The sequence below is a fragment of the Anas acuta genome, chromosome 4, assembly GCF_963932015.1.
Source record: "Anas acuta chromosome 4, bAnaAcu1.1, whole genome shotgun sequence".
Lineage (NCBI taxonomy): Eukaryota > Metazoa > Chordata > Aves > Anseriformes > Anatidae > Anas > Anas acuta.
In genome coordinates, this window is record NC_088982.1 from 60754811 (window position 1) to 60778883 (window position 24073).

A 24073-nucleotide genomic window follows, 5' to 3' on the forward strand; every position below is an offset into this window, starting at 1 on the left:
TCTTGAACATCGCAATGACGCACAGTTTTTCTTCTGCTAAGATCTATTTTTAAGTCCACTACTCTTTTCAAAGGTAACATTTTCTCAAAAGTTACTGAATAAGCCTCATTATTCAGTGTTGCCATTAACATTTCCAGAAAATAAGGACCTCCCCCAGGGTAGCTGCCAGTTTTACCAACCTTTCGCTTTCATTGAAACAGCCACCCTCTGGTATCGTTGGCAACTCAGGAACGCTGTAGTAACTGTTCTGTAGATTCTGGGCTGTCCGTCTTGAAACAATCCAAACTAGCTTTTTATGATCTGGCTTGCAACACTCAGGAGAAGAATAATCTGCCAGGCATTTCGAGACCAGTTCCCTCCAGTAAAGGAGGTCACTGTCACTTATCTGGAAAGTGAAAAAACAGAGTTATCGTATTAGCAGGCAGAAAAGATAACCCCTCCCTCCACTTCACCTTAAAGGAAGTGACTGAATGAAACAATCAGTCAAGAGAAGTGATATTCCTGTCACACCTTTGTCAAAGTTCTGCTGCTTTTGAAGGTGAACACCTATACATCCCCTAGAAACAACCGTCTGAGTTGGAGTTGCCTGTCAAGTGGCTATTAACATTTTTAATGTTTCCACAGGAAAAATGCAATGGAGCATTTTTGAGGGCTTTACTTGTGTGAACACAGCACAGCTAGACTAAAAGAAGACAGTGTACGAGGGTCCTGCTGCCCTTGTGATAATACCATCTTTTAAAGGTGGTGTCATACTTTAAAAACTACTCCCACTCCTCAAGAAACTGGGGTAGTTCAGGTTGACTACAACAGTGCTAAGTCTGTTTTAGACTATCGCTTGCTACAACATGCAGCTAGAAGCTATAAATTTTATGAGAGCTATTTAGACAAAAAGAATAACTTGCCCTGCAGACAGTTTAGTCATCCTAACAGACAGAAGTCTTTAAAACATGCAGCTGGAACTGTACAAGTTACATCAGCTGCTTGTTAAAACATGTACCTTGTAGGTATTAGATCAGCAATTCTTCTCATTTTATACATTTAACCCAGTTTTTAAGCTATAATCATTTTGCACGTTGAGTAGGTGCCAAGATGTGCCACTGAGAAGTGACTACTCGATCCCATTCTGTACTAGGGAGTGGTTATTTGCATTTGGCATTCTATCAATGGAGCAGTGTAGGAATTTCAGACATGCTTAAAGGTGTGTTTCATGGCTCGTTTCAGCTGATGCCAAGCACTACCTGCGCAGACTGCTTGCTGACAGCAGGTGTCCCTTACATGTAAGGCTGCACATCATTAGCTGTCCCAGCAACTGCAGAAGTAACCTACCAAAAACACCTACCTTTGAATGCTTTTGAACACGCAGAAGTATCTCAAACAGCTCAACAGATTTCAAAGTCTGAACTTCAAGAGTGAGAAGGCACAAGGCCAGGACAGATGGCTAGAAGGACAAAAAACACTGCTCAGCATACACGAATCAAAGCGTACTCAGAAGTCAACGAAAAGCTACTTCGACTTACTTTTGCTTTAGAGAACACTAGACGACAGTTGCAAGCTTTCAGTTGTGCTTCCAATTTGTCCAGATTCAATACTTCTTTCCTGTAAGACACCCAAGAGAAGCAGCATTCATGTCAACAAGCATTAACACGTCAGGAAGTGAGACAAAAGGAGCAGCCTCCTCTCTAGCCAACCCCATAATCGTTTTAAGATGTAGCTGAATTAAAAAAAAAGGCCTTTGCAAACAGCATCAACATGCAACTCAACTCACCTTTCTGAGGTATGACAGAGTACAATTGTATGGTACAAGTGCAAGAAAGTTAAGGCAGTAGTAGCTTTAAATTCAAAGTGCAACTTCTCTGAAATTATCTTTTCCATCCGTTTCAGGTCGGACACAGTGCATTTACATTGGCTGATGCGGATAATCTCATGAGCAGATGGAATATTGCATTCTTCTTCAACTACTCGGGCAGCCAGCTGGAAACAACAAACTCCAATGCAGGACAAATGCTTCGGTTTCACCTAGAAGAGAAAACGCCATGAATACTTCCCACCTGTATATGCGGTGCTTACCAAACAGGGAAAAAAAACAGCTCACCCAGCCTGAGTTGTTTTGAAATATTTACAGTTCAACAGAAAGACTGAACTTATCTCAATTAGACCTGACATCAGTCCACTCAAACACCTGATGCAATGACTAGTTTCATCACTTTGGTTTCACCACAAGGCAGAGCCAATACAGCAATATCAACCTGTCACTGCCAAGTTGAAGGACACCGAAGTTCAACAGCCGAGCACCCTCTGTTGAAGCCGTTCCACACCTCTACGCTATGAAAACATGACAAAGCAGGAGCTGCACTACCTCCCTTCTCCAAGTGGCAGTGCTCACTTACTCTTTTAAAGCCCAACCAAATCCGGCCCGAGCTTGTTCTAGGCAGTCCTACCGCTCAACAACTAGTCCCTCTCTCTGCTGTTCCCTGCCATATACCAGGAAAAATGTTTTTGTGCAACCCTAAGTCAGGCCAGAGAACTGATCCAACTCTAGACGTTAATATTTCTGCCAGCTCAGTAATGTGGAAATGATTTAGGTTCAAGATCTGCCACAAAGCAGCACAAACACAAAAGAAAACCACCCAGAAGATGATCTTGTGGCATTAGTTTCAGATCAAAACTGAGCTTCTATCACAGTACTTGTATTTCAGTACTACCACAGTACCTAGGAGTAGATTTCCAACTTTATTTATTTATTAAATCATACTTAGTTTTTTGTATCTGCCTGGTAAAGACTACAGGCTTACTGTAAATAAAATAAACCATGCTGCTACTTGTCTTTAAAGGTAAGAAGAGGCCATAAAGTAGTAAATGTATCACCACAATATAAGCTAATATGTCATGCAAGAACTGTGCTCTACTTCCAAGTTTGCCTATGAGCACTTTAGCAACATCAGTAACCTATGAACAGTAAATAGCTTTTTGAAATGATCTAGGAACAGTCCTAGATCACAATCTTTCCCCCCTCCACCCATTTGTCTGGAAAGTTCACAGGAAACCTGTATATTCCCAGCTGACACTACAGCAGGTCCCCTTTCCCCCCAGATTTACCTTCATAAGAGCCAGGAATCTGTCCAAAATGTTAACAGCCAAAACAAACGTCTCAGTTGAAAACCCAAAGAAGTTGGTCAGGCTCCAGAGATCTTCCACCTTGGCATTCCTTTGTCTGGGGCACAGGGTATTTTCATTCTGTGGCAAGAAAAGCAGAGTCAGAACTGAACAACAGAGGACTGTCAACACTCCCAAAGCGATCTTACTTAGACTAAAGGGAAACGATTCTTTGTTTTCCTCCCCTTAAATACTTCCTATGGCTGTCTTTTAACCTAGGAGGTTTTCAGTCATGTACTTGAGACTCAAAAGCCGCTCAGCAGTGCAATAAGTGCAATACCCAAATCTTTAAGTGCACACTTACCAGATGACAATTCTCACCAAGTGTACACACACAGAGACTCCTAACCTCGGGGAATCTGAGGACCAAACCCAGCTAATCCTCTGTTCTGCCTGACTGCAAATAACTAGGCAACCACAAGTTCTGCTTTCAAAACAAGCAAGCAGACTGATTCCAAAGAGGTTCTTTCCACCAAATATTAAGGCAACAACAACAAAACCTCGAAACTACCTGACAGAAAGCCTCCCTGCGACAGCACAACGCCTTCCAAACACAGCAGCAGCTTGCGAAGGGCGGCAGAACACAAACCCGGAGCCCCTCGGGGAGCACAAACCCAACCCCCCCCCCCAGCTCCGGGCCTCCCCCCGGCCCCCCCTCACCTCGGCCGCGCTCTCGATGAGGCTGAGCCCCTTCTCGCGGGGCTGGAAGCGCCCCTCCTGCTCCAGCTGCAGGTTCAGCTGCTTGAACAGCCGCAGCGCCTCGCTGCTCATCCTCGCTCCCCTCCTCCCCCCCCCCGGAGCCGGGGGCCGCCTCAGGGAGGGAAGGAGGCCGGGAGGCCGCCGGCCGCTGCCAGCTCTCGCCTCAGGCGCCGCTGAGGGGGCGCCGGGCCCCCCGCCCCGGCTCGCTTCCCCTCAGCGCTCGGAGGCCGGGCGGCTCCCCCGCGGGCCCCGCATCCAGGCAGGGCCGCCCGCGCCCCGCAGCGGGTCACTGCGATGCCCGCGGCGCCGCCGCCGCCACCATCCCGAGCCGCCGCCCCCCGCCCCGGCTCCGCCGCCGCCGCCGCCCCACAGCAAAATGGAGGCGGCGCGGCCCCGCCCCCCCGGTTTTGTTCCCGGCGCGGAGTGATCCCCGCTAGGTCCGGCCGGAGGGCGTAAAGTAGTCCGCGCGCAGCCGCGCACCCTAGCGGAGCGCTGAGAGGCTTCGGCGCTCAGGACCCAGCACAGCCACCGGGATAAGCCCCCGCCTCGCGGGCAGCGGGGCAAAACCGCGCTCCTCCTAACGAGCGCCAAGCTCCGGCGGAGGGACACAGCGGAACCGCATCACTCCTTTAAAGGGCCCCGGCCCCTTTGTGGCGCCTCGCCCGTTTCAAACAGTCCGCCCGCAGCCTGCCGCGCCCTGATTGGCTGCCCGCGCTGCTCCCCCCTCCCCTCGCCCCGCCCCGCGCGTTCTGTTGTTTACCGCCCGCGATTGGCCGCCGGGCCGGGCGGGTGAGCGCTGATTGGCTGGCCCAGTTCTGCCTCTGCCCCGCCCACAGCCGCGGGCCTTAGCAACGGCTCACCGGGGGGGGGGGGGGGGGGGGAAGGGGGGGTGCGCGCGCGGGCGGCGGGAGCGCGCGGAGGTGGCCGCCAACGGTCGCTGCCAACGGTCGGTGCCTGTCAGCGGCCCCACAGAAAATCTCAACAAGCAGAAAATGTTTGTTAAATGGCGCTGTCTGGAAAAATAAGCAGCCTTCTCCACAACACACTCAGCAATGTTGCTATGCCACTCGCTATTTCTAGGCGCAGTTACTGCCTGCCCTGCCGGCGGTGATGGCCAACAATTTCCTCAGGTTTATTTTGATGCCGGGCACTGCTGGGCCAGGTCTCCTTGAGATATTCCTGACGGGACGGCGCTCCTGTGGTACCCCTGAGAGAGGGGGGTGGGAGAATTTATCCAGCAGAGACAGAGCGCCCACAGCACGACACCAGGATGCTACTTGGTGTCTTTGCTACCTGTGGTGCATTGTGCAAATTAACCAAAGCAAGAAGCCTGGGGCCCCTTACCAAGGTCAGTCTCTTAGTAAGAGTGTGAGCCTGTCTTAAGAAACTGGCAGAAATTGGTCCTGTGGATGGACAAGAGCCAAGGAGCAACTGAGTCTGTGCAGAGACAAGAGGTCAACTGGCAGTGACAAGCAAGAGTCATCAACCTTCATCCCCATGAGTCTTGACAACCACCACCAGGTGACTCTGCGCAAGCACAGATGGGAGGAGTTCATGGAAATGACTCCTTGGAACTAATCTTAATGTTAAGCAGGGACAGGTTATGGATATGTATAGGCGTAGTGTGAAACTTCAAGCATATACAACTCTTTGCTGCATATAACCAAGGCAAGTTGCTGCGTCAGGTGCACACGACTTTGGTGGGACTACCCCCATGCTGCCCAGCGCTGAATAAACTTACCAACTTTACAATCTTACTGATTGTGGAGTCCGTTTTCCACAAATCACCATCAGATATCTCTGAACAGCCCGAGTTATAGCACCCCTTGTGAGGTGAATGAACTGGCACGGCAGCTGACGACTTCTGACTGAAGCCAAGAGATAAAAGCAGTTTTAGGATCTGCAATAGCTGCAGCTCTGCTCCAGTTTGAGCAACAATGCTTGGTGTTAGCGGAGCTGGCTTCAAACCGCCTGCTTGCAGCGACACCGTGTACGTGGGGCGTGCGGGCTGAGGCTCTGAGCTGCAGCCTGACACCCAATCCCCTGGGCAGTTGTCGCTTCTTTCCCCCACATCCCGCAGTGTCTTGCCCCCACCGAGCTGCAGCATGGATGTTCTCCCTCTGACCGCTGAACTGCTCCGCCCAGCGGCACATATGTTCCAGTTTACCTAAACACCAAAAAAGGTTCGTTTGCTGAACACATGGCATGACAACTAAAAATACTAATTTGGCCGTCTACTTGCATCCTCTTTACTAATTTAAACTTAGTGGAGCACTCTGCAAAATGATCATTCGTATCTCCAGTAAAGGAGGGGGGGGAAATCTGTTCCAAGCTCGGCTGTGCTTTTGTGCAGCTTGGCATCAGACGGGTGCGCTTTCTGTGCTAGGAGATGAGGATACCTGCCCCTCTTTCTTTCTCCAAAATTAACTGAGCTGTTGCAAAGAGCTGAGCTAGCCTGAAAAACAACACCAACAACAAAACGCAAAGAAAACAGAAGGATCTTTAGTTTAAGCAATGTACTCATCAGCATCATATCTGGGATTATTAACGGGGAAACTTAGTCTGCTCCCTGTGCTGTCTGGACCTGGCACTACAATCAAGTGTCACAGGCGAAGGAGGAGTCACGGTAAGGCCTAGAAATATAATCTGTATTTTTTTTTTCCTGTGCAAGGAAGAACAAATTTTCTTTCAATGTGCCATTTAATTGTGGTTAAGGGAAGGGGGGGAAGATAAATGTTTCCAGTATCATGAGAAAACACAGTTTATCTATTCTGTGACATGCTGTGCTTTACAGAATAGCATTTCCTTCCTGACATTCTTTGGGAACCTAAAGATACGGTAAACAAAAAGTTTCAAAGTCCTCAGCTACAGATGCTAGAGCACTCATTAGGTAGAAACAGTGATGCTAGCCTTGGATGGAGGATTCTTGATTTAGGCTGCACTGGAAGGCTGCTGTGAAATCAACAGAAAAAGGAATGAAACCTGGAGTAAAAACCATCCGAAATCTTTAGGGATCCTGATAAAGGTGAGGATTTATACCAAAGCCTTAGCTTAAAAGCTTTGCATTCCGTAAGACAAATTTTAAACTAAACAAGGAAATATTTTGTTGTTGTTGTTGTAATGTGAGACTTTTAAAGCCATCAAATGGCATTAGTAATACCTTACAAAGGTCGTTTTTTATCTAGTCTTGCTAAACCATCTTCCAGTTGCTTGGCAAAATGTGCCCTGGCAGGTCGGCACAGCAATTCATCCAGAATAGTTATGGGTGGCTAACAGCTGTGTGTGGACTGGCAGATGATATCAGGGATGTTAATTGGGCCTTGTGGCACGAGCACTTCCAAACTGCAATAGGATTACAAACCTTCATGATTAAGGGACAGGCGGTAATTAACACTCCAGACACATGCACTCAGAGCTCAGCCATTGGTCACCCAGGTAAGAACAATAAGGGTCACTTGGGACAATAGTTGTATTTGAACCACTTAAACAAAGAGCTTCACAGCCACTAATTAAGCTAACTGCCCTATTGCAATCCCATTATTCTGGTATGGAGGTTGGTGGCATCAGGAAAGCAGCAGAAATGCTAAAAACTGGGAGGCAGAAGGCACTGGAGCCATGACTACTTCTCTCTCTGAGACCAAACTGCTGCTATATGGTGATTAGGGACTTAGCCTAATTCAGGGCTAAAACACGTGTCTGCTTTGGCCAACATCCATTTTTTCTGCAGTGATGCAGGAGACAACAGCTCATGCTGAACTAGCGTTTTATTCAAGGATGATTCAAGCTCTTTTAAGAACATGGGTAAAGTATCACACAGCAGGAGAGCCTGCATCAAATGAGATTAGCCCTAGAATCTTTCCCCCCCTTAAGAGGCATCATATACACATATATATAAAAATCTCCATTTTAATGACATGGGGTGATTTGACATTTGTGTGGCTCGTGTTTAACTGAGGGGAGGAAAAGTAGGTGGTGCTTTAAGCAAACAAAACACCCTCCATGTGTACGTTTTTATGCATGAAGGCTTTGTGTGTGTGTGCGTGCCCAAAATATTTTTCTGACTCTTGTTTGTAGAAACACTGGGACCAGTCCCTGGTGATAAAAGCTTTCAAAACTGAACCCTTTTCCTAGGCTTCTCCTCACTAGGCCCGTTGTAAAGGAGCAAGTCTAGGAGATACAATGATGCAGAAGTCTCCTGGAATTCAAAATTTGCCCACCTGACAGCCTCTATGGGAGAGAGCCACTCGATCCTCTCTCTAGTAGCCATAGGAGTCAATGTCCCCACCGGTGCAGCTCCTGCCTTCAGTACAGGGGTGTGTAATTTCACACACATCACCTTGCACTCATGCAACTCCGTCAGGTTCAGAATTCACAAAAAAATGAATTTATTCAGATTTATGACGTGCTTCCTAAATGAAGGAAGGGGAGCAAGGCTTGCCAACCAAGGATGAATGCCAATATGAGGCTGGTGCTGAGGAAAAGGTTCTCTGGCAACAAGAACTCATCTAGAGACGAGCAGTGACAGTGCATGCATGCCTGAGTGACCCCACCCCGAGTTCAAAATAGCTGTCGAAATTAGGAAGGGAGGGTGCAGAAAAAAGAAACCCAGCTTGTTTGCTCAGGAGAAGGGAGCTATACTTAGCAGAAAATATTTTGAGCAGACAAGAACCAAACACAAACCAATGGAGACATGATCAGTTTAGGACAGACTGTTCAGTTTTTAGAGATCGGGGTTTTGTTTTGCTGCTACAACATATGGCAGAACAGCACAGAAATAACATCCAACAATATTAATGGCTGGATGAGAGGAATTTCCACAAGAGGAGGAAGCTTACCACCGAGGGAAACGCAAGTTAGTCTACACGAGAACATTTCTAAGAGCATGGCTATGTTGTTTAGCTGCAATCGCTTTGTTTTGCAAAGGTCAGGCTTACCTATTTTTTTGATGTGTGTCCTGAAACGTTTTTCCTGCACATCCAGAGAGTAAACCTGGCGGCGCCGCTTGTTTGTTTGGACCTTTGCTAAGCTGCAAGGCCTGCCACGCGTGGCTGACTGCAGGGCACCTTCAGCAAAGCAGCTTGCATTTCTGGGACAGGCCAAAGGCAAAGAACCCTGGCTGTACACAGGACTGGTTGTATGTACCTTAGGACTCCAGCTTTCTGTGTGTAGACAGAAAGCATTTATCAGTTGTTTATATATTACAGACATTCATGCACAGGTAAAATTAGGAATGCACTTAAGCTGGTATACAGCTGCCATGTGCTGATACTGCACACTTTGTGTTCTGAAAAAAGCTACCGTACTCATGCCATATAAAAGTACTCCTATACCAGCACGGCTGCACTGGAGTTCTGGGACAAGAGGAAGTGCTCCAGTGTAACTTAAATCACAAAACCTCCCTGTACAAACAATGCCTGAGTAATATGCAGTGCTACAGCTCACAAGCAAGGCGGCGGTGGCAGACCTTCAGAGATGATGAAATGTTAATGTGAAACACTGAAGGTGACTACTTTGGACCTCCATTTTCACTCCATTTTTAATCTGACTTCCAAGACAGGGTTACTGGAAGGGAGAGATTGAAAAGCCCATGAGAAACGGATCTTTGCTAGGAAGTGTTTGTATTCCCTGTCTGGTAGCTGGCATAACCCTTGTGAAACACAGCTAAAATCTGAATTGCTTGTAACTGGTGCCTAATGCTAAAATCTTGATTCGTGAAGAAAACCCAAGCCCTCATTGATGATTTTCACTGATGCAAAAGGATTTTGTTTCAGCAACAACATCACAGAGATATATGCCCTTATGTATTCTTTCACGGCTCTGAGCGTGCCAGTGTGTGGTATGCTGGTAACCACAGGAATCTATCATCCCTAATGCTGACAGAGCGCCAGGAAATGGCTGGAGAGGCAGCGAAGCTCGTCATCGAGCCTGATTCTCTCTGCCTGTGCTTTCGTGAAGGCATCTCTCTATGCAGGGTTGAAAAGATCTGTGATGGTGTTAAGGAGCTAACTGCCAACCTCACAAGCACGGTGTCCAACGCAACCTACTTCTGCAATGTTATCAAAACTCATTTCCTGGGCCTCGAAAACAGCTCTGACACAAGAAGAGGAAGGTGGAACTGCACCCACACACCAGAGCAAACCCTCACGTAAAGGTGCGAAGAGGAAGGCACTCGTCAATGACCTCACCCGCTGTCATGTAGGCAGTATTTGCAGTTTTGCTGCTCCCAGGTTGTTGTTGCCCCACCTCGTTCAAATTCCACTCTCTGTGCAGCAACAGAAAGGAAGGAACCAGGAGAGACTCCAAAACTGTGACGTATTTCATCACTTACCCAGTTAGTAAAATTATTATTCATGATTCCTGTGCTGGGGGGGGTGAGGCGAGCTTTTCATTAGACCCCTTGCAATTCCTTTGTGAGTCGGCTCAGTCTCACTGATTTCCATTACAGCCATTGTCAGAAATCTATATTGCATCTACAGGTCTATTAAAATATAGCTTCCTGTCTTTTTTAGATAATAATATCAAAAGCATCCATCAATTTCCTGTGGGAAAACATTGCAGGGAGCATTTGTAACGGCAACTGAAGATGCAGACCTGAATCTGATCCCGCTGACATTGCTGTGCAGCAAGGGTAATCTTTTAGGAGCAAACAATTACACCAAATGCCTGAGCAACGTGCTTCAGTGCTTTTATGGCAATAATTTGCCTTCAGTGCAAGTTAAATTGGCTGAAAGGAAGCTGTATGTTTCAATAACCTTGTGCTTGTCTAAGCACGACCAGGTAACTAGCAGTTTGCTTAAAGGTCTCTTTTAATAACGATTTGTAACTGGAAGGTGCGTTTCATTCACAGTATATTTTTGTCACTTATTTCAAGTGGGTTCTTTTATTTAATTGACAAGATAATTCTAGGCAATGTTGTACTTACGGCTTTTTAAAGTTTTTTTTTTTTTTTTTAGAAAGGTAGTTGTGCATAATTTCAGAAGGCATTTTCAAAATCATATGGATTCCGCTTAAAAGGAATTTAAATGAGTCATTAAAAGTTAAGCCAAGAAAGAAAAAGAGCAGTCACCTTGCCAGCTGTGCAACTGGGCAGCTGTTGAGTGAAATGACTTGCTAGGAGGCATTCAGTTCAAGGACTGGGAACAGATATTTTAATTTTATTTAGAGATTTAGCATGGTGCAAATCCATTTTTTATAATTTGGATTAAAGATGAGATGAAAGACCCTTTGCACAAAGCGTCCACAAAGCAGTGGGAAGATATTTCCACCTTCATTTCTATTTTTTAATGATGCAATGCAGGTATCATGAGAGAAAATAGGTAAGACAGCGAAGCGTACACGTTCTGTGCCATGGAGCTCACACAAGGCTACTGGGAGGTGACACGGTGAGTCACGTATTGCAACTGACACCTCATCGGCTCTTTGCAGGAGCCCTGGCTCAGTAACAGTGACAAATTTCTGGCTACCAAATATCTCCTCTGGCTTCTCATCGTCCCACACTCAGCTGTGTTACTGAAGGCATTCTCCATTTCTCACACACTTGCTTTTTAAAGATCATCCGGTCTGAGTTCTTGAATACAATAGGCCATTAGAATTCACTTAAGCACATCTTCTAATGACCCAGGCTTAATTTGAGGGCCTAAAGAGATGACAAAATCCCTTAATTAACTAATGTGCTCTAAACAAAATACTTCTCAAAGTCCTTCCAGAGAGTTGCTTAAACATACCTTACTGTATGTCTTTGGCTAGAATTGAATTCTTTGGGGTGATGTCTTTTATGCTTTGCATAGGGCCAAGCATTAACCACAAACAACACATCATGTCAGCCTGGATATTCTCCCCTTTATCAGACTATGCAAACACAGACTGTCAAAGATTATCAAAGTCAGAAGCTTTTTTCAAGGCTAAGCGTAAAAAATGTCACGCCTCAAGGCCAGTGGATTGGTTATTCTTACTCAGATAACCAGCACTTGGAGTTCTGGAGGTGTCACAGAGTCTGCTGATCTTGCTCTTTACTGCTTGTGCCAGCAATGAAGCACTGGATTTTTTTGCCCCTCTACTTCCAAACCACTACTGCCTGTATTCATTTTGTGTTCATCAGTGCAGAATGTCCTTCTCATATCTCCCAACAGTAATTTATATTTTGTTCCACAAGATCAATTGCTCCGTGCCAGTGTGAACAGAGACGTACAAATGCACAGTACCACAGATGTTTTCCAAGTAACAGCTGCAGGAACATTTCCAGCATAGCTCCATCTTAAGCTACTATATCCAGGCACATTTCACTAACATACTCTTGATACTTGCCAGAAGAAATAAGTCAGATGCACAGTCAGGACATAACTCAGAAATACAGTCAGAAATAATTCAGGATGTGCTTTCTCAGACGTACAGTCAGTAGGTAGCTTTGCCGGCCTGGAAATATCTGGGTTTAGCTCAAGAGTTCAAACTGCATAAGCTTGTATTTAGGATCACATACCACACGGTTCCCTAAATACCTACGGAGTGTGCAGAAAATCCTCCAACACCTTGCCTAATCTGTGTCTGCACTCCTGCTGTCGCTGCAGCCTGTGGCAAAGCTCCCATCCCCTTCAATGGAAGAAAAGATAGAGCCCAGTAGCAAGGATTCGGGATCTAGGACGGGAAATGCAGAGTGCTGTTTCCAACAGAGTCACCAGGTGATGATGTCACTGTTGTAAAATCTGTAAAACCTTCTATCCAAACGAGCATCAGTGAATATACGTGATCCCGACCCAATCAGAGGAGCACAAGTCACTATGTTACCGGGGAGTAAATTGTCCATTTAAAAAAGTATGTGTGCAAGTGTCACAGAAATACTAAAGATCTTGCAAGATGGTTGACAATATAAACTCCTGCAACGCTGACGTGAACTCTCCAGGACATAACATCTCCAAGTATAGATGATGATGTCTGCAGTGAAGTATAACCACAGCCAGGGTAAATAACATGAACAGAGCTTAAGTTGTCACACGGAAAAGGAAGGAAAATTGTATGTTCTGGAAGGGAAAATGTAAGAAAACCTGTGTTACATGAGCCAGAGAGAATGAATTTTTAAGTTAATGCTACTCACATTTTCTCCACTTCCAAAGGCCATGATGAAGTTGCTTTAACTGACAGCTTGTTTGGAGTGAGTATGCTCAAGAGTACACAGCTGTTGTTGCAGCATCTGGAAGATGTAACAACGCCCTGAGACATGTGATATTCTCTGCCTTATAAGAAGTTTTGTTTTTCCTTGCTTTTGCATGAACCTGAGAATTTCTTTGAATGCAGCAGGGAGTCAGCCCAGGACTTACAAGACACATGAAATCAGGTCCAATCATGGAAAAATTAATAGATTTGGCTGTTGCTCTTAGGAATTTGTCAACTTTTGGAGTCAAAATCCTTTCTCCCTTCCTTTCTCTTTCCCTTTTTTTTAGGCAGTGTGGTATGAAGGCAGCACGCTTTCCTTATTGTGTGAAATCCTAGGGGTCACAAATCAATGTTTAAAGATGGCTCAATGGTTTATTTTTTTATAGGAATCGGGAAAATGGGGGGTAAAAAAAAAAATAAGGAGAACCACGATGGTAAAGGTTTCTCCCACAATCATCTCTCAGAATGAAAAATACCAGGGAAGTATGACAGGACTGCTTTTTATGAGAGGAGATTAGAAAACCGTTCTGTCTTCATTAATGGCAGTTATGTTATGAACTTTAGCAGCCATATTATGCACGAGAAAGCATTTTAGCCATTTTCAACTTCAGTCCAGCCTGACTCCAACAGAAGCTGGAGACTGAATGCTTCTCTAACAGGTATGCTGTCAAATTTAAATTATGGCTAAGATTGCCCAGTGATGAGTTGATTTACACTGAGGCCTATTCCCATGCATTTAAACATTATCTGCATTACACACAATTTGGAAAACTATTCAACCTGATTTAACTTTGAAATCAGTCCTGCTCTGAGCAGGAGTTTGGCCTAGAAAGCCTCCACAGGTCCCTCCCACCCTCAGCTGTTCTTTGATTTTATGACTATTTATTGCAGTTAACACCTTTGTGTTTATCATGCCCCTTACCTTATTGATCTTCGACTGTGAAAGTCGATTATCTTCTGCTTCTCCTGTATTGCTTCCAGCACTGTTACAAAAGGCTGTAAGAAATTATACTGTAGTTTAGAAAGCAATTCAAGAAAATACATCTCTTCAAATCAAATGATGTAAGAATTAATGTCAGATGACGTTTATTTGAAAGGGCTTTTTCCAAAATTGGGCAGTGTTTTATCATGTACATGTAGAAACGTGGGTCAAAAAGGTTTGGATGCAGACAGTTAAGCTGAGAATTATTTTTTTCCATATAGTAATTTGGATTCAGGCATGTTGACCATATACACAACACAAAATTAAGCAGAAATATACATGAAATATTACTGTCAGCTGGCTGTTCCACTATATCATTCATGCTACCAATACTAAAAGAGTAAAATTGGAAGTACTGTAAAGGAAGACACATTCCTGTCTGCCACTGGCATTCTCACATGTTGCAGCAAGCGTTTCTGACTAGTCATCTATTTTCTAGGAAGAATGATTGATTTACAGGTGCAGTCCCTAGGGTGACAGACACAGTCTGAAGGCTGTACAATTGCAGACTGAGTTAAATGGAATAGTTGAGAACATTTTCCAAAGAGCAAAACAAACCGCAGAAAATAATCTGTTCTGAGTGAGAAAATTGCCTAATATGGGGCCGTTTATTTAGTAAAAGTAGCTCTGGTAAGAAGGTTAATTTAGTTCTTGCATTGCTCCCCCCCAAGTACATCTCTGACTGTGAAAGAAGTACCTAATTTGCTAAACGTAAGCACTTATTTTACTGATCTGAATGAAAGCAGAAGTGTCCCTTGGCGTTTCAGAAGTTCTGTGGTGGAAACAGATAGCAAGAGACCCAATCCTTTTCAGCTCAAATCACAGGGTTTGTTTTTGTAGTAAAAAAATGTATATTCCTGCTGTTAGGAAGAAGTTATGTGAGACTGCAGGAAAACAGCTATGCAATTCTGAGAGGCCAAAGAGATGTTACACTTCAGTCATCACTCCTGCGATTCAGCTTGCAATGATTTCTACTGTCAACAGACTTTTAAGCAAGCGAGCCTGGAGCCTAGGTCCTCCAGACTTGCAATCAAAACCAAGTGGCTACATACCTGAGAGTCTGCCTCTCCCTGCCTGATAAGGGTGACAGCTTCTGATAAGGGAAGGCACTAAAACTGACAATTGGTCTAAAAGAGGCAAAACAGATTGCACAATTGCAGTTTGTTGACTGCACATAGCCATGGCTCTTCTTTCTGGGATCTTCATTAAAAAATGTCTTAGGTACCTGAGACACTTACTGCACAAGACATTTTTTCTTATTTTTTTTTTTTCCCCCTAAAGCTGAAAAGGCTTTGGACAAAACTTGTGGTGCTTTTTTTTCTCGTCCCTTTTAGAAAAAGTAAGCAGACTGCATTAGAAAGGGGGCTTGCTTGCTGCTAGTGTCTCTTAGTGGCCAGATGCTTCTTCTCCCTGTTCCATGCCAGGGCAACAATTTAGCTGCAGCTTCGTGCGTGGAACAGCTTGATTCTTGTGAAACTGGAGCCAGGGTTTGTCCAGCTGCAGTGGAAATCTACATTTTAAGCTGAAAGAAATGGATGAGCCCACATCTAGTTTCTTTTTTCCCTTGCCACATATTTCAGGAATATAACATTTAATTTTATTTTTTTTTCAAAGGGCAATTCATTATTGCCTGTCAGAACAAGCGTAGCTGGTGTAGTAATAAGACAGAACATAAGAATTGTGCATGCCCCATATTAGAATTTGTATGTACTGACTTCCATACTACTTGCTTGGAAAACTAGCATTCCATTGATTGACTTAATGCAGAGAAAGGATCACATTTACAAAAATAACTTTTTTTTTTTTTTTTGGATAGTTCAGTTTTCAGAGAGGTCAAAATCAGTTCAGTCAGTGTTTGAACCCATTTTATTCCTCTTTGACAACTCCTATGTGCTCGTTGTTTTTGTTTGATGACCACTTACTCCCAGGGAGCTGGGCAAAGTCTGTCAGCTAATTTCACCATAAATCTTTTTTTAGGTTTCCCCTCATTTCCTTGCATTGCTTTTCCCAATGTTCCACAATATATTTTGAAAACTGGGTCTCCAGACAAAGAAAGCAGCGTAACTGTCTTCGCAGCTTTTGAAAATCGCTTCCTGGGAGAATGTTCTGTTCCAGACATCGAAAGGAGGAGTTTCCCCCTAGAAGAGAAGTCTTTCTGGGCCCCAAGTAAGCCTCGATGTGAGATTTCTACAGCACTATCAGCATGCGTATCTCCTGATTGCTTTGATGAGCACTCAGATGCCTCTGCATGGGTTTCCTCCACCAAACAGCCCAAGCTCAGCCTGCCTGCTCCAGGCTCTTCCTCTTTCGTGAGGAACGTGACGTTAGACGACAGCTCTACCGCTCACCAAGCTTTATGCCTGAGATCGGTTTGGAAAAGAACAATACGACTTTGTGCATTTTTCTTTAAGTGTTTGTGGGCTTTGTTCTTCAAACCAACATCACTACTGCCTTCTCTATGCTGATCAAAACTTTTCTTTTTCAAGGACCTCAGGTTTGTGATAAATACAGAAAAGCTGTAGTCATTTAACAGCTGGAGTCAAAGTACAAACAGAGGAATTATTAGACTCATTATGCCACGTTACACTGAGCTCATCCAGTTAAATCAAAAGAGTAATTATTATTAAAAGTTTGCATTTCTCTAGCCCCTCGGGATATTCAAATGCTTCACAAATACTTTAATTTTGCCTTACAACCAACCCAGCATGAAGGTAAATTTTCTGAAATTGTTGTCTGCACACATATTGGAGCTCATCAAACTTGCTTGCCCATGTTGGACTTTGTGTGCACGTAGCCTGGGTGGATATGAAAATTAGTATTAACCTTTGCATCTGTAGATTTAACTGACTGGTCAAAAGTCAGGCAGTAAATAGCACTTGGGTCTCCAAAGCAGAACGCAGAGCCAAACCACAAGACCATCTGTTTTGCCTTCTGAGGGGTGTTTATAGAGCGCAGATAGAAGTGTCTGCTGCGAAGATGTATGGCCTTCCCCTTTCCACACAGTGGGATTTGGCTGTGAATCCAGCAGTGCCCTCCTCTTCCTCTCCATCCAGTGGTGGATAAACAGTGGTACGCAAACAAAAGTGCTACAGGAGATGCCTTATGCTTGTGATGTTCTTGTTCCGCTAGTGTGGATCTCCCACTGGTCTTGTATTTACTGGTTTGTCACCTCCCTAGAGCCCAGTCTGCTCCAGCAGCAGCCACCTGTGCATCAATTCCTGCGTGCAGCCACGCTGCCTTGGCACCAGGCCGTGAGCTGGGGAGCTGAGCCCCCTGCATACCCAGACAGCGAGTCCACGGGGCGTGCTGCCCGTGCCAATGCCGTAGTCCCGTCAATCTCCTTAAAACAGACATGCCTCGTCTCCCCCCGAGGGATAAAAATGCCTTCTGCCCACCACCAAACTGCTCCTTTGGCTGACAGGGCGCTTGGGGTCTTTTTGCTGTTCCAAGCAATCAGACTTCTGCACGATGCATCACGTCCCCGCATGCCGAACACCTGCTTGTAATGGCCTTCTTCCAGGTGTGCCTCGTTGCATGCACCAGCTTACTTTTTTCTAAGCTTAATATTGCCTCTTTTACTTTCTCTCTTTCTGGGCTGCAGGCCCAAACTCATAAAGTTTTTGCTGGTCGTCTCTGTCTCTTTCTCAGCGCTCTCCCTAAATCCCTTGGCAGCCACTTTGTCATGGCAGCCTGCCCACCCCAGCCCTCAGCTGCTCTGGGCACAAGCTGTGTCTTTCTTTTTGGAGGGCGTGCAGCAGTGCTGCCACTTTGACCCCGGCCTGGCTGTGTCCTGGCTTCAGGCACCTCATAAAGAGGCTGGAAATGTTTTTGGGAGCCTGTGGCTGGCCACCCCGCCAGGACGACCTGCTCTGAGGTCCGTCCAGTGCCGGTGGCTCACTGCTCAGGCTCCGGGGTTTCCCCCGCAAGAAATCCCGATCTGGCAGCTGGCTGCTTCACTGCGCTGCCTCCAGCTCGGCCGGGCGCTGCTTCAGCAGGCCCTTCCTACTGCCGCCGAGGACAAAGGACTGTAATCACACGTATCCAGCTGAGCATATCCAGCACCAGAGGAATAAAAGGCGCTCTGTTGCGCTATGCGAGCACGAGAGGTTCCTGCCAAAACATCGATCCCACAGGCTGCTGGGCTGCGGATGTGCCGCACCGCCTCGGGCTCTCTGCGCTGGCACGCAAAATGTTCTGGAAAGGGCCCTGGAAGAGGTCCCTTGAGCAAATACTCACAATGGGCACAAATTGCTGGAGCTGTGGGAGGGGAACAATCTTGGGATGTTGCCGGGCAGAGCTCCGGCGAGAATTGCCCAGCTGGGAGCATCAGCTCGGTTAGCTTCCCTTGGTCACGGCCAGAAACTGCCCACGGGCCGGGAGATTTTGGGAAGCCCTAGCAGCTTTACAGGCTCCTGAAACGCAGACAGCGAGGCTCTGAAGAATCAGAGCAAAAGTGGGACAAAGCTCGGTAAAATTCCAGCTGCTCTCGCCATTGCTGCACTGTCCTGTCCCATCACAAAGGGGAAAATGCAGCACCAGGGAGGGGAGCGGCGCGCAGCAGGCTTGGATTCGGCAAGCAGACTGCCTTATGCAAAGGCAGCAAAATAGCTTTCATCAGTTACCAGGCTTAAAAAAAGCCTGGCACACATTTTTACCAAACCGATGCGGGATTCACTGGTCGGGAAGTAAAGAGAAAAGGCGCTGGGCGCTCTCCCTCCGCATGATTGATGTCAGTGCCTGCGGGGGGAATCCTTTGTGTGCCATCTGCACCGCTCCTAGCCGCAGGCGCTGGAGGAGGCGCAGACACCGAGCTGCCTGTGCTCCAGCTCCTCGCACTGCCCCCTCCATCCCAGCCTGGTTAGGCAGGGCAGGGCCTTACTGCTCGCCCTGAGGGCTCCAGGGGCTGTGCCCGGTGCCCTGCGCCCGGTGCCCGGCGCGGCCCCGCTGCCCCCGGGGCCGTTTTGCCGGCTCCGGGACTCGAACCCGGGTCCCCGCCCCCAACCAGCGCCGCGGCCCCGCCCGGGGGGCGGGCAGAGCCTGCGGGGAGCCGCGGCGCCGCCCCTTCCCCTGCTCCCCGCCTGGCTGCGGGCTGCCTCTCGCTCCCCTTCCCCTCCTTCCCTTTCCCCCTCCCCGTTTTATTTTGTTTTCATTTTTCTTTTTCTTTTTTTTTTCTTTCCCCCGACCCCCGCGCGGCGGCGGCGGCGGCCCGCCTCTCCCTTCGCAGCCCGTCGCCGCCGCCCCGCCATGGCGACATGAACCCGCCGGCCGCCGCCGCCGCCTCCTCCTCCTCCCTCCTCTTCCTCCTCTTCCTCCCGGCCCCGGCCCCGGCCATGGGGCCCGCCCGGAGCTGAAGAAGCCGCGGAGGAGCCCCCGGCGCCGCCGCCGCCGCCCCGCCATGGGCTGCTGATGGCCGGGCCCCGCCGGGCACCCCGCCGCCGCGCAGGGGAGGTGAGGCCGGGCCGGGGGGCGGGCAGGGAAGGGAAGGGAAGGGGGGGTGGGGGCTCCCCTCGCGTCCCCCTCAGGCCCCGGGGTGCCCCCCTCTTAGGGCCGGCTCTCTGGGCCCACCGCGCCCCGCTCACGGGCAGCGGTTGGGCTCTAGAAGCCAGCCCCGCCGTGGCCTCATCCCAAGGGATTGCTGTGGGATCCCTGCGGAGCACCCAGGTTTGCTTGGACAGAAGCTCGGCCACCTTGTGGGGCTGGCTCACCCCCATCCCCAGGGCGTGGGGCTGCACGGACCCTGGTGTGGGATGTGGGGAGCCGATCTTCTGGCCTTGCCCCAGCAGGAGCTGAACTTCCCCCTGTATCTATACTTCAGCTTACCCTGCACCCCTCCTCGCAGCTCATGTATAGTTCAGTATTCAGCCAACCCCCTCTCAGGTGCTCCTTTCACCACGGCCCTCCTGCCTCCTTCCCATTCTGTACATTCTGGCCCAGCCCGGAGCTTTGTTTGCTTATTGCCTGTCCTTATTTAAAGTTTCTCCAAGGTGGCGTCTGTCCTGGCGTCATTGCAGGACTGACAGATGTTGCTCTGGCTTTGCACAAAAGGTGCTGCTCCGAGGGTGCCTGCTGGGGCCGGGCTTTCCTGCTGTCCCACGGGGCTGCAGCCAGCCCCCATGGATGCTCCCGAGGCTCTGCATGAGGGAAGCAGCTGTGGCTCACCCGTCCCCATTCCTGCACCCCACAGGCCTTGGTACAGCTTTGTATGAGGAAACTGGCAAGCCAGGGGTTGGGACCTAGGTTTTTTGGGGCAGCACAGCACCCAGAGCTATGTGGCTGCCATCTTACATTAACACTGTGGTGCAGTCAACATTTTCCTTCCAAGATGTGTCATCTCCCTGCTTTCAGATTTATCACAACACCCCAGACAGATCTACTGGGTTAAATACACATCAGTCCGAATGTGAGGCCACTTGATGTCTTTGCATATCATTGCCCTGGGATAAACTTTTTAAGTCCATAGCTGGACCCCAGCATTTGCAGCTGTAGCATCCCCCCTGTAGTTTGTCTCATGTTTTCCCCTCTCCCCAGCTTACCTTGCACAGGCAAAGGAGCGAAAACACACACAGCGTTGGTGCGGTGCTCCTTTCAGCACACGTCCCCCCCCGGGCCCACACAAAGGATGCTTTCCTTTGCACACCCACAGCAGCACCCTGCTAAGAAGCAGTAGCTAAACATGACCTCCCACCCAACTGGATTTTCAGGAGCACCTGTATCTGCAGGTTTAATCTTTGTGTTTTTCATGTGGTGCTTTTTCGGAAGTGAGATTTGGTGCAGCTGTCACACAGGTGTAAATGAGATCTTTAACCTGGGTGACAGAGGAGGTGCACAGCCTGCCGTTTGTTTCGCACTGCTCTGTAGCTTCCTGGATAGGAGGTCAGTACGGGCTGAGCAGCACTAGTGGGTCACCAGAGCTAGTCAGAGCGTTCTTGCTGCCGAATGACAGCCCTTAGGGCTTGGTTGGTTGAGAAGGGAGCAAGTTCTGGTTAGAAATCGTGCGTCTCCAGAGTGAGACCCAGCCGTGGGAGCTAAAGGTCCTCTCGTGCAGAACAAACTGCGGTGCTCCCCGTAGCTCCCAGGGCTTCAGTGGGGCCGAGGATGCCGCACACCCAGCTGCTGTCACCTGCTGCTACAAAGCAGCAGGAAACCCCTCGAGGAGGTGGATTTCAGGGGGAGTTCTGGTTCACTGACAATAGAGAATAGTTTCTTTCAGAACTCAGGACAATAATAGCTGTTTTTGAAGGCCAAGACAGCAAGATGAAGTCACTGAGATGTAAGGAAAATATCAGGTGTCTCCCCTCTGAGTACAAGGCAGATGCAGCCTCCAATTCTCCCTTCCCGTGCGCTTGCTGTGACCATTACCAACGCCGTTTTGGTGGCCATAAAGGGGATCTGCACCCGGTGTGCAATGAACTCCCCTGTGAGCTCCCCGATGAACAACACGTTACTGCACAGCCTCTGTTTTGCTCAGCAGCCCAGACATCAAACGCGCCCCGTGCCGGGATGCCAGGAGGTGCTGCACGGCCCGTTGCCCAGAGGCTGTGCCTTTTGCTGCGCTGCTGCCCTGCGCAGATCCTGCTCGTTTGCAGGGGTAGCTCTTGGCTTGAGCCCCCAAATCTTCAACGCTTACCTTCCCACTGTAATTTCTCCTATAAACCTTGGGGTTTAACTGCTCCTAACAGCTGCTGAGGAGCCGGCTTCCTTTAAGGGCACAGCCTCCCTTCAGGGAAGAGCCACAAACATGCCTGTACATGTGATGGCAGCAGAGGGGGGCTGCACAGCATGAGCCCTCGGACACACGGTTTTCTTCATCAATACCCAGGGTTTTCTTCTCTGAGCTTGTTTGAGGCCGAGGATTCTTGCTTTTAGGCTCAGAACCAGGGATACTGAGGCTATTAAATTCATGCCGGTTGGGCGGGAGAGATGAGCCTGTGCCATCCCATTTTGTGGACAACTGGAATTAGGTCCTTTTCTATATTGTCTCAACAAGAAGCTAATTAGACAGCAAGCCTATGCTCCTGGAGGATAATTAAGCTTTATAACTGTGGGTTCTCTTTGGTTAATGAGAAAGAGGAGACAGTACCCTCAGAGCTTAAGAATGCTGCTCCGCAGCTACTGTGCTGTACCTCATAATTGATCTATTGTTTCTACAGCAGATAATTTCTCATTTCCTCATAATTACCTCTTTTTAGTGCCTCGCACTGTATCCTGGTATTAGCTGTAATCACTGATAATTTACCCTGAAGCCAATCAGAGTCTGCAGAGCAAAATATTGGCCTCAGTGAGCATTTATGCTTTCAGATAACATTTTCTTTTGTTGTTGTCGAGGGGAATCGAGCCATTGTAGTCCCATGTTTTTTTGGATGTGGGTGTTGAACTGGGTAAGAACTTGTTTGGTTTTGTTGCTGTTCATTTACGCTAATGACTGCTTCCCAAAGACAAAGCGCCATCGCCGAGTCCCGTTCCAGCCTCTTTGCCCACGGAGGCATCGTCTTTATTTGGTTTCGGGGGATTATGTTGTGCAAAAGGCGGTGCGTGATGCCTCGCATCCTGAAAGCCTGTTGGCCCTTGTCTGCAGAGAGTTAGCTTGTATGAGCAGGAAAGCCTCTGGCCCTGTTTTCTGAAGTTGCCGCTCGCTCTTAGAGACTTTGTGAGCTTGATTTTCCTCGGAGTGACTTCCTCCAGCCCGCAGTGATTTAGAAGAGGTCGCAGTGGCGGTGGGAGAAGCGGATCGTGCTCTGCATGTGTTGCCTTTCCTTTGAGGAGGCTAGCAGCGAGACATTACATAATGCCAGCTCTGGTTTACCCCCCCCCCTTTTTTTTTTTTTAAGCTTCCTGCTCTGCTTTCAGCATTTGCAGAGGCTGCGTGTGCCGGCAGAACTGATGAGCCACTCCGGGCACACAGCTGCGCCCTCACCACTGCTCTGAGCCTGAAGCCTGTACAAAACCCAGGCTGGCTGGGGTGGGCAGGGATCTCTGGAGGCCCAGCTCCCTCTTTTTCTCAGGGGGAGGATGATCCAGTCCCTTCCTCATGGTGGTGGCCCTTGGCTGGAGACCCCCGAGTAGCTCTGGCTGTGGGGGTCGCAGACCTGGGGCACACCATTTATTACCACGGTGCCACAGCTTGAGGTCCCCTCAGCTTTCCACCCTGACCTTCCCAAAGGAAGCTGGGGCACTCCAGCCACCCCCACAGGATCACAGCCCCACAGCAGGGCCCACATCTCCAGCTCCTCACCTTTATCTCCCAAGCTCGACATGTGGAGTACAGGCACCTCCAAGAGGCACCACAGCTTGCTGGTTTCCCACAGCTGCCAGGGAAGGGCCATACCTGAGCCCCTCCAGCAGTGCAGGGTGAGCAGCCCCCTTCTTCACACCCACCCCACAGAGTGGCTGTGCTCTGCAAGCTGCCCTCTTATATAGGCTTCTCCCGAGCACTGGCTAATGGGTGCTTGACCCTCCCTAATCAGGGGCAGCTTGTTACCCTCGTTAGAGCTTCCTCCGACCCGCAGCCTTGTGGCTTCCCTCACCAGCAGCAGTCACCTCTGCCTTCCTCACGGGGTCCTTGGGCATTCCCTGATGGGCAGGGCCTCGTCCCCGTTAGGCCCCCCAGCTGGTGTCACTTGGTGCAGTCATGCCCCTGGCCTGGCAGCACCTCTGCCAGGCTGGAGATCTGCGTGCCAGGCCGTAGCGGGGCCGATTCCTACCAAAACGTTTGCCTGAGCCCCGTGGCTGACTTTAATAAGCACTGTGAGGAGTTCGTGTCTTCAAGAGGCATCTCGCGTGCCTATCAGCAGCCAGAGGATGAGCCCGCAGTGCTGAAGGAGTATAAAATATAAGCGGTTCTTCTGCAGGCGTTCATGAAATGGCATGGAGGGGGTTTGCTTTGCTAGGGTTTTGTTTTTGCTTAATTTAATCCATGCAGGCAAGGAGCCTCTGTCGGTTAATAACTTCTCCTTTGATTTTTAGGTTCAAATAAACCAAAATCTCAGAGCAGAGCTCATTAAAGTATATTGAGTTCCATCTCCTCTTTGCATCAAACACATGCGTTGCGCAGCTGGAGCTGCTCTCCCAGGGCTGGAGCCTGCCTTCACCTCT

At 48.4% G+C, this 24073-nt stretch overlaps 2 protein-coding genes and 1 long non-coding RNA gene across 4 annotated transcripts in view; 1 reads left to right on the forward strand and 2 right to left on the reverse strand.

The window, feature by feature from the left end:
- CCNG2 (cyclin G2) overlaps positions 1-4230 on the reverse strand; it is a 33577-nt gene extending 29347 nt beyond the window's left edge. The window contains exons 1-6 of the mRNA XM_068681578.1: positions 3814-4230; positions 3097-3234; positions 1766-2016; positions 1518-1596; positions 1340-1438; positions 180-385 (exon numbers count right to left, since the gene is read on the reverse strand). Of these exons, the coding sequence (XP_068537679.1) occupies positions 180-385; positions 1340-1438; positions 1518-1596; positions 1766-2016; positions 3097-3234; positions 3814-3924 (884 nt within the window). The 5' untranslated portion in view covers positions 3925-4230. The remainder of the gene's footprint in view (positions 1-179; positions 386-1339; positions 1439-1517; positions 1597-1765; positions 2017-3096; positions 3235-3813) is intronic.
- Positions 4231-6147: 1917 nt separating this feature from the next.
- The window catches only part of CCNI (cyclin I), a 36288-nt gene continuing 18362 nt past the window's right edge, over positions 6148-24073 (forward strand). The window contains exon 1 of one of the 2 annotated variants that reach the window (XM_068679291.1): positions 6148-6478. The gene's annotated coding sequence lies outside the window, so the exon portion shown is untranslated. Of the gene's footprint in view, positions 6479-19025; positions 19430-24073 lie in introns of those variants that run through there. The other variant, XM_068679290.1, reaches the window with a different exon arrangement.
- Positions 12010-23356, reverse strand: LOC137855171 (uncharacterized). Its single transcript, XR_011095558.1, has 4 exons — positions 23214-23356; positions 19802-22745; positions 13922-13995; positions 12010-13036 (listed from the first exon to the last, which is right to left on the reverse strand). It is a non-coding gene; the product is annotated as an uncharacterized lncRNA (long non-coding RNA).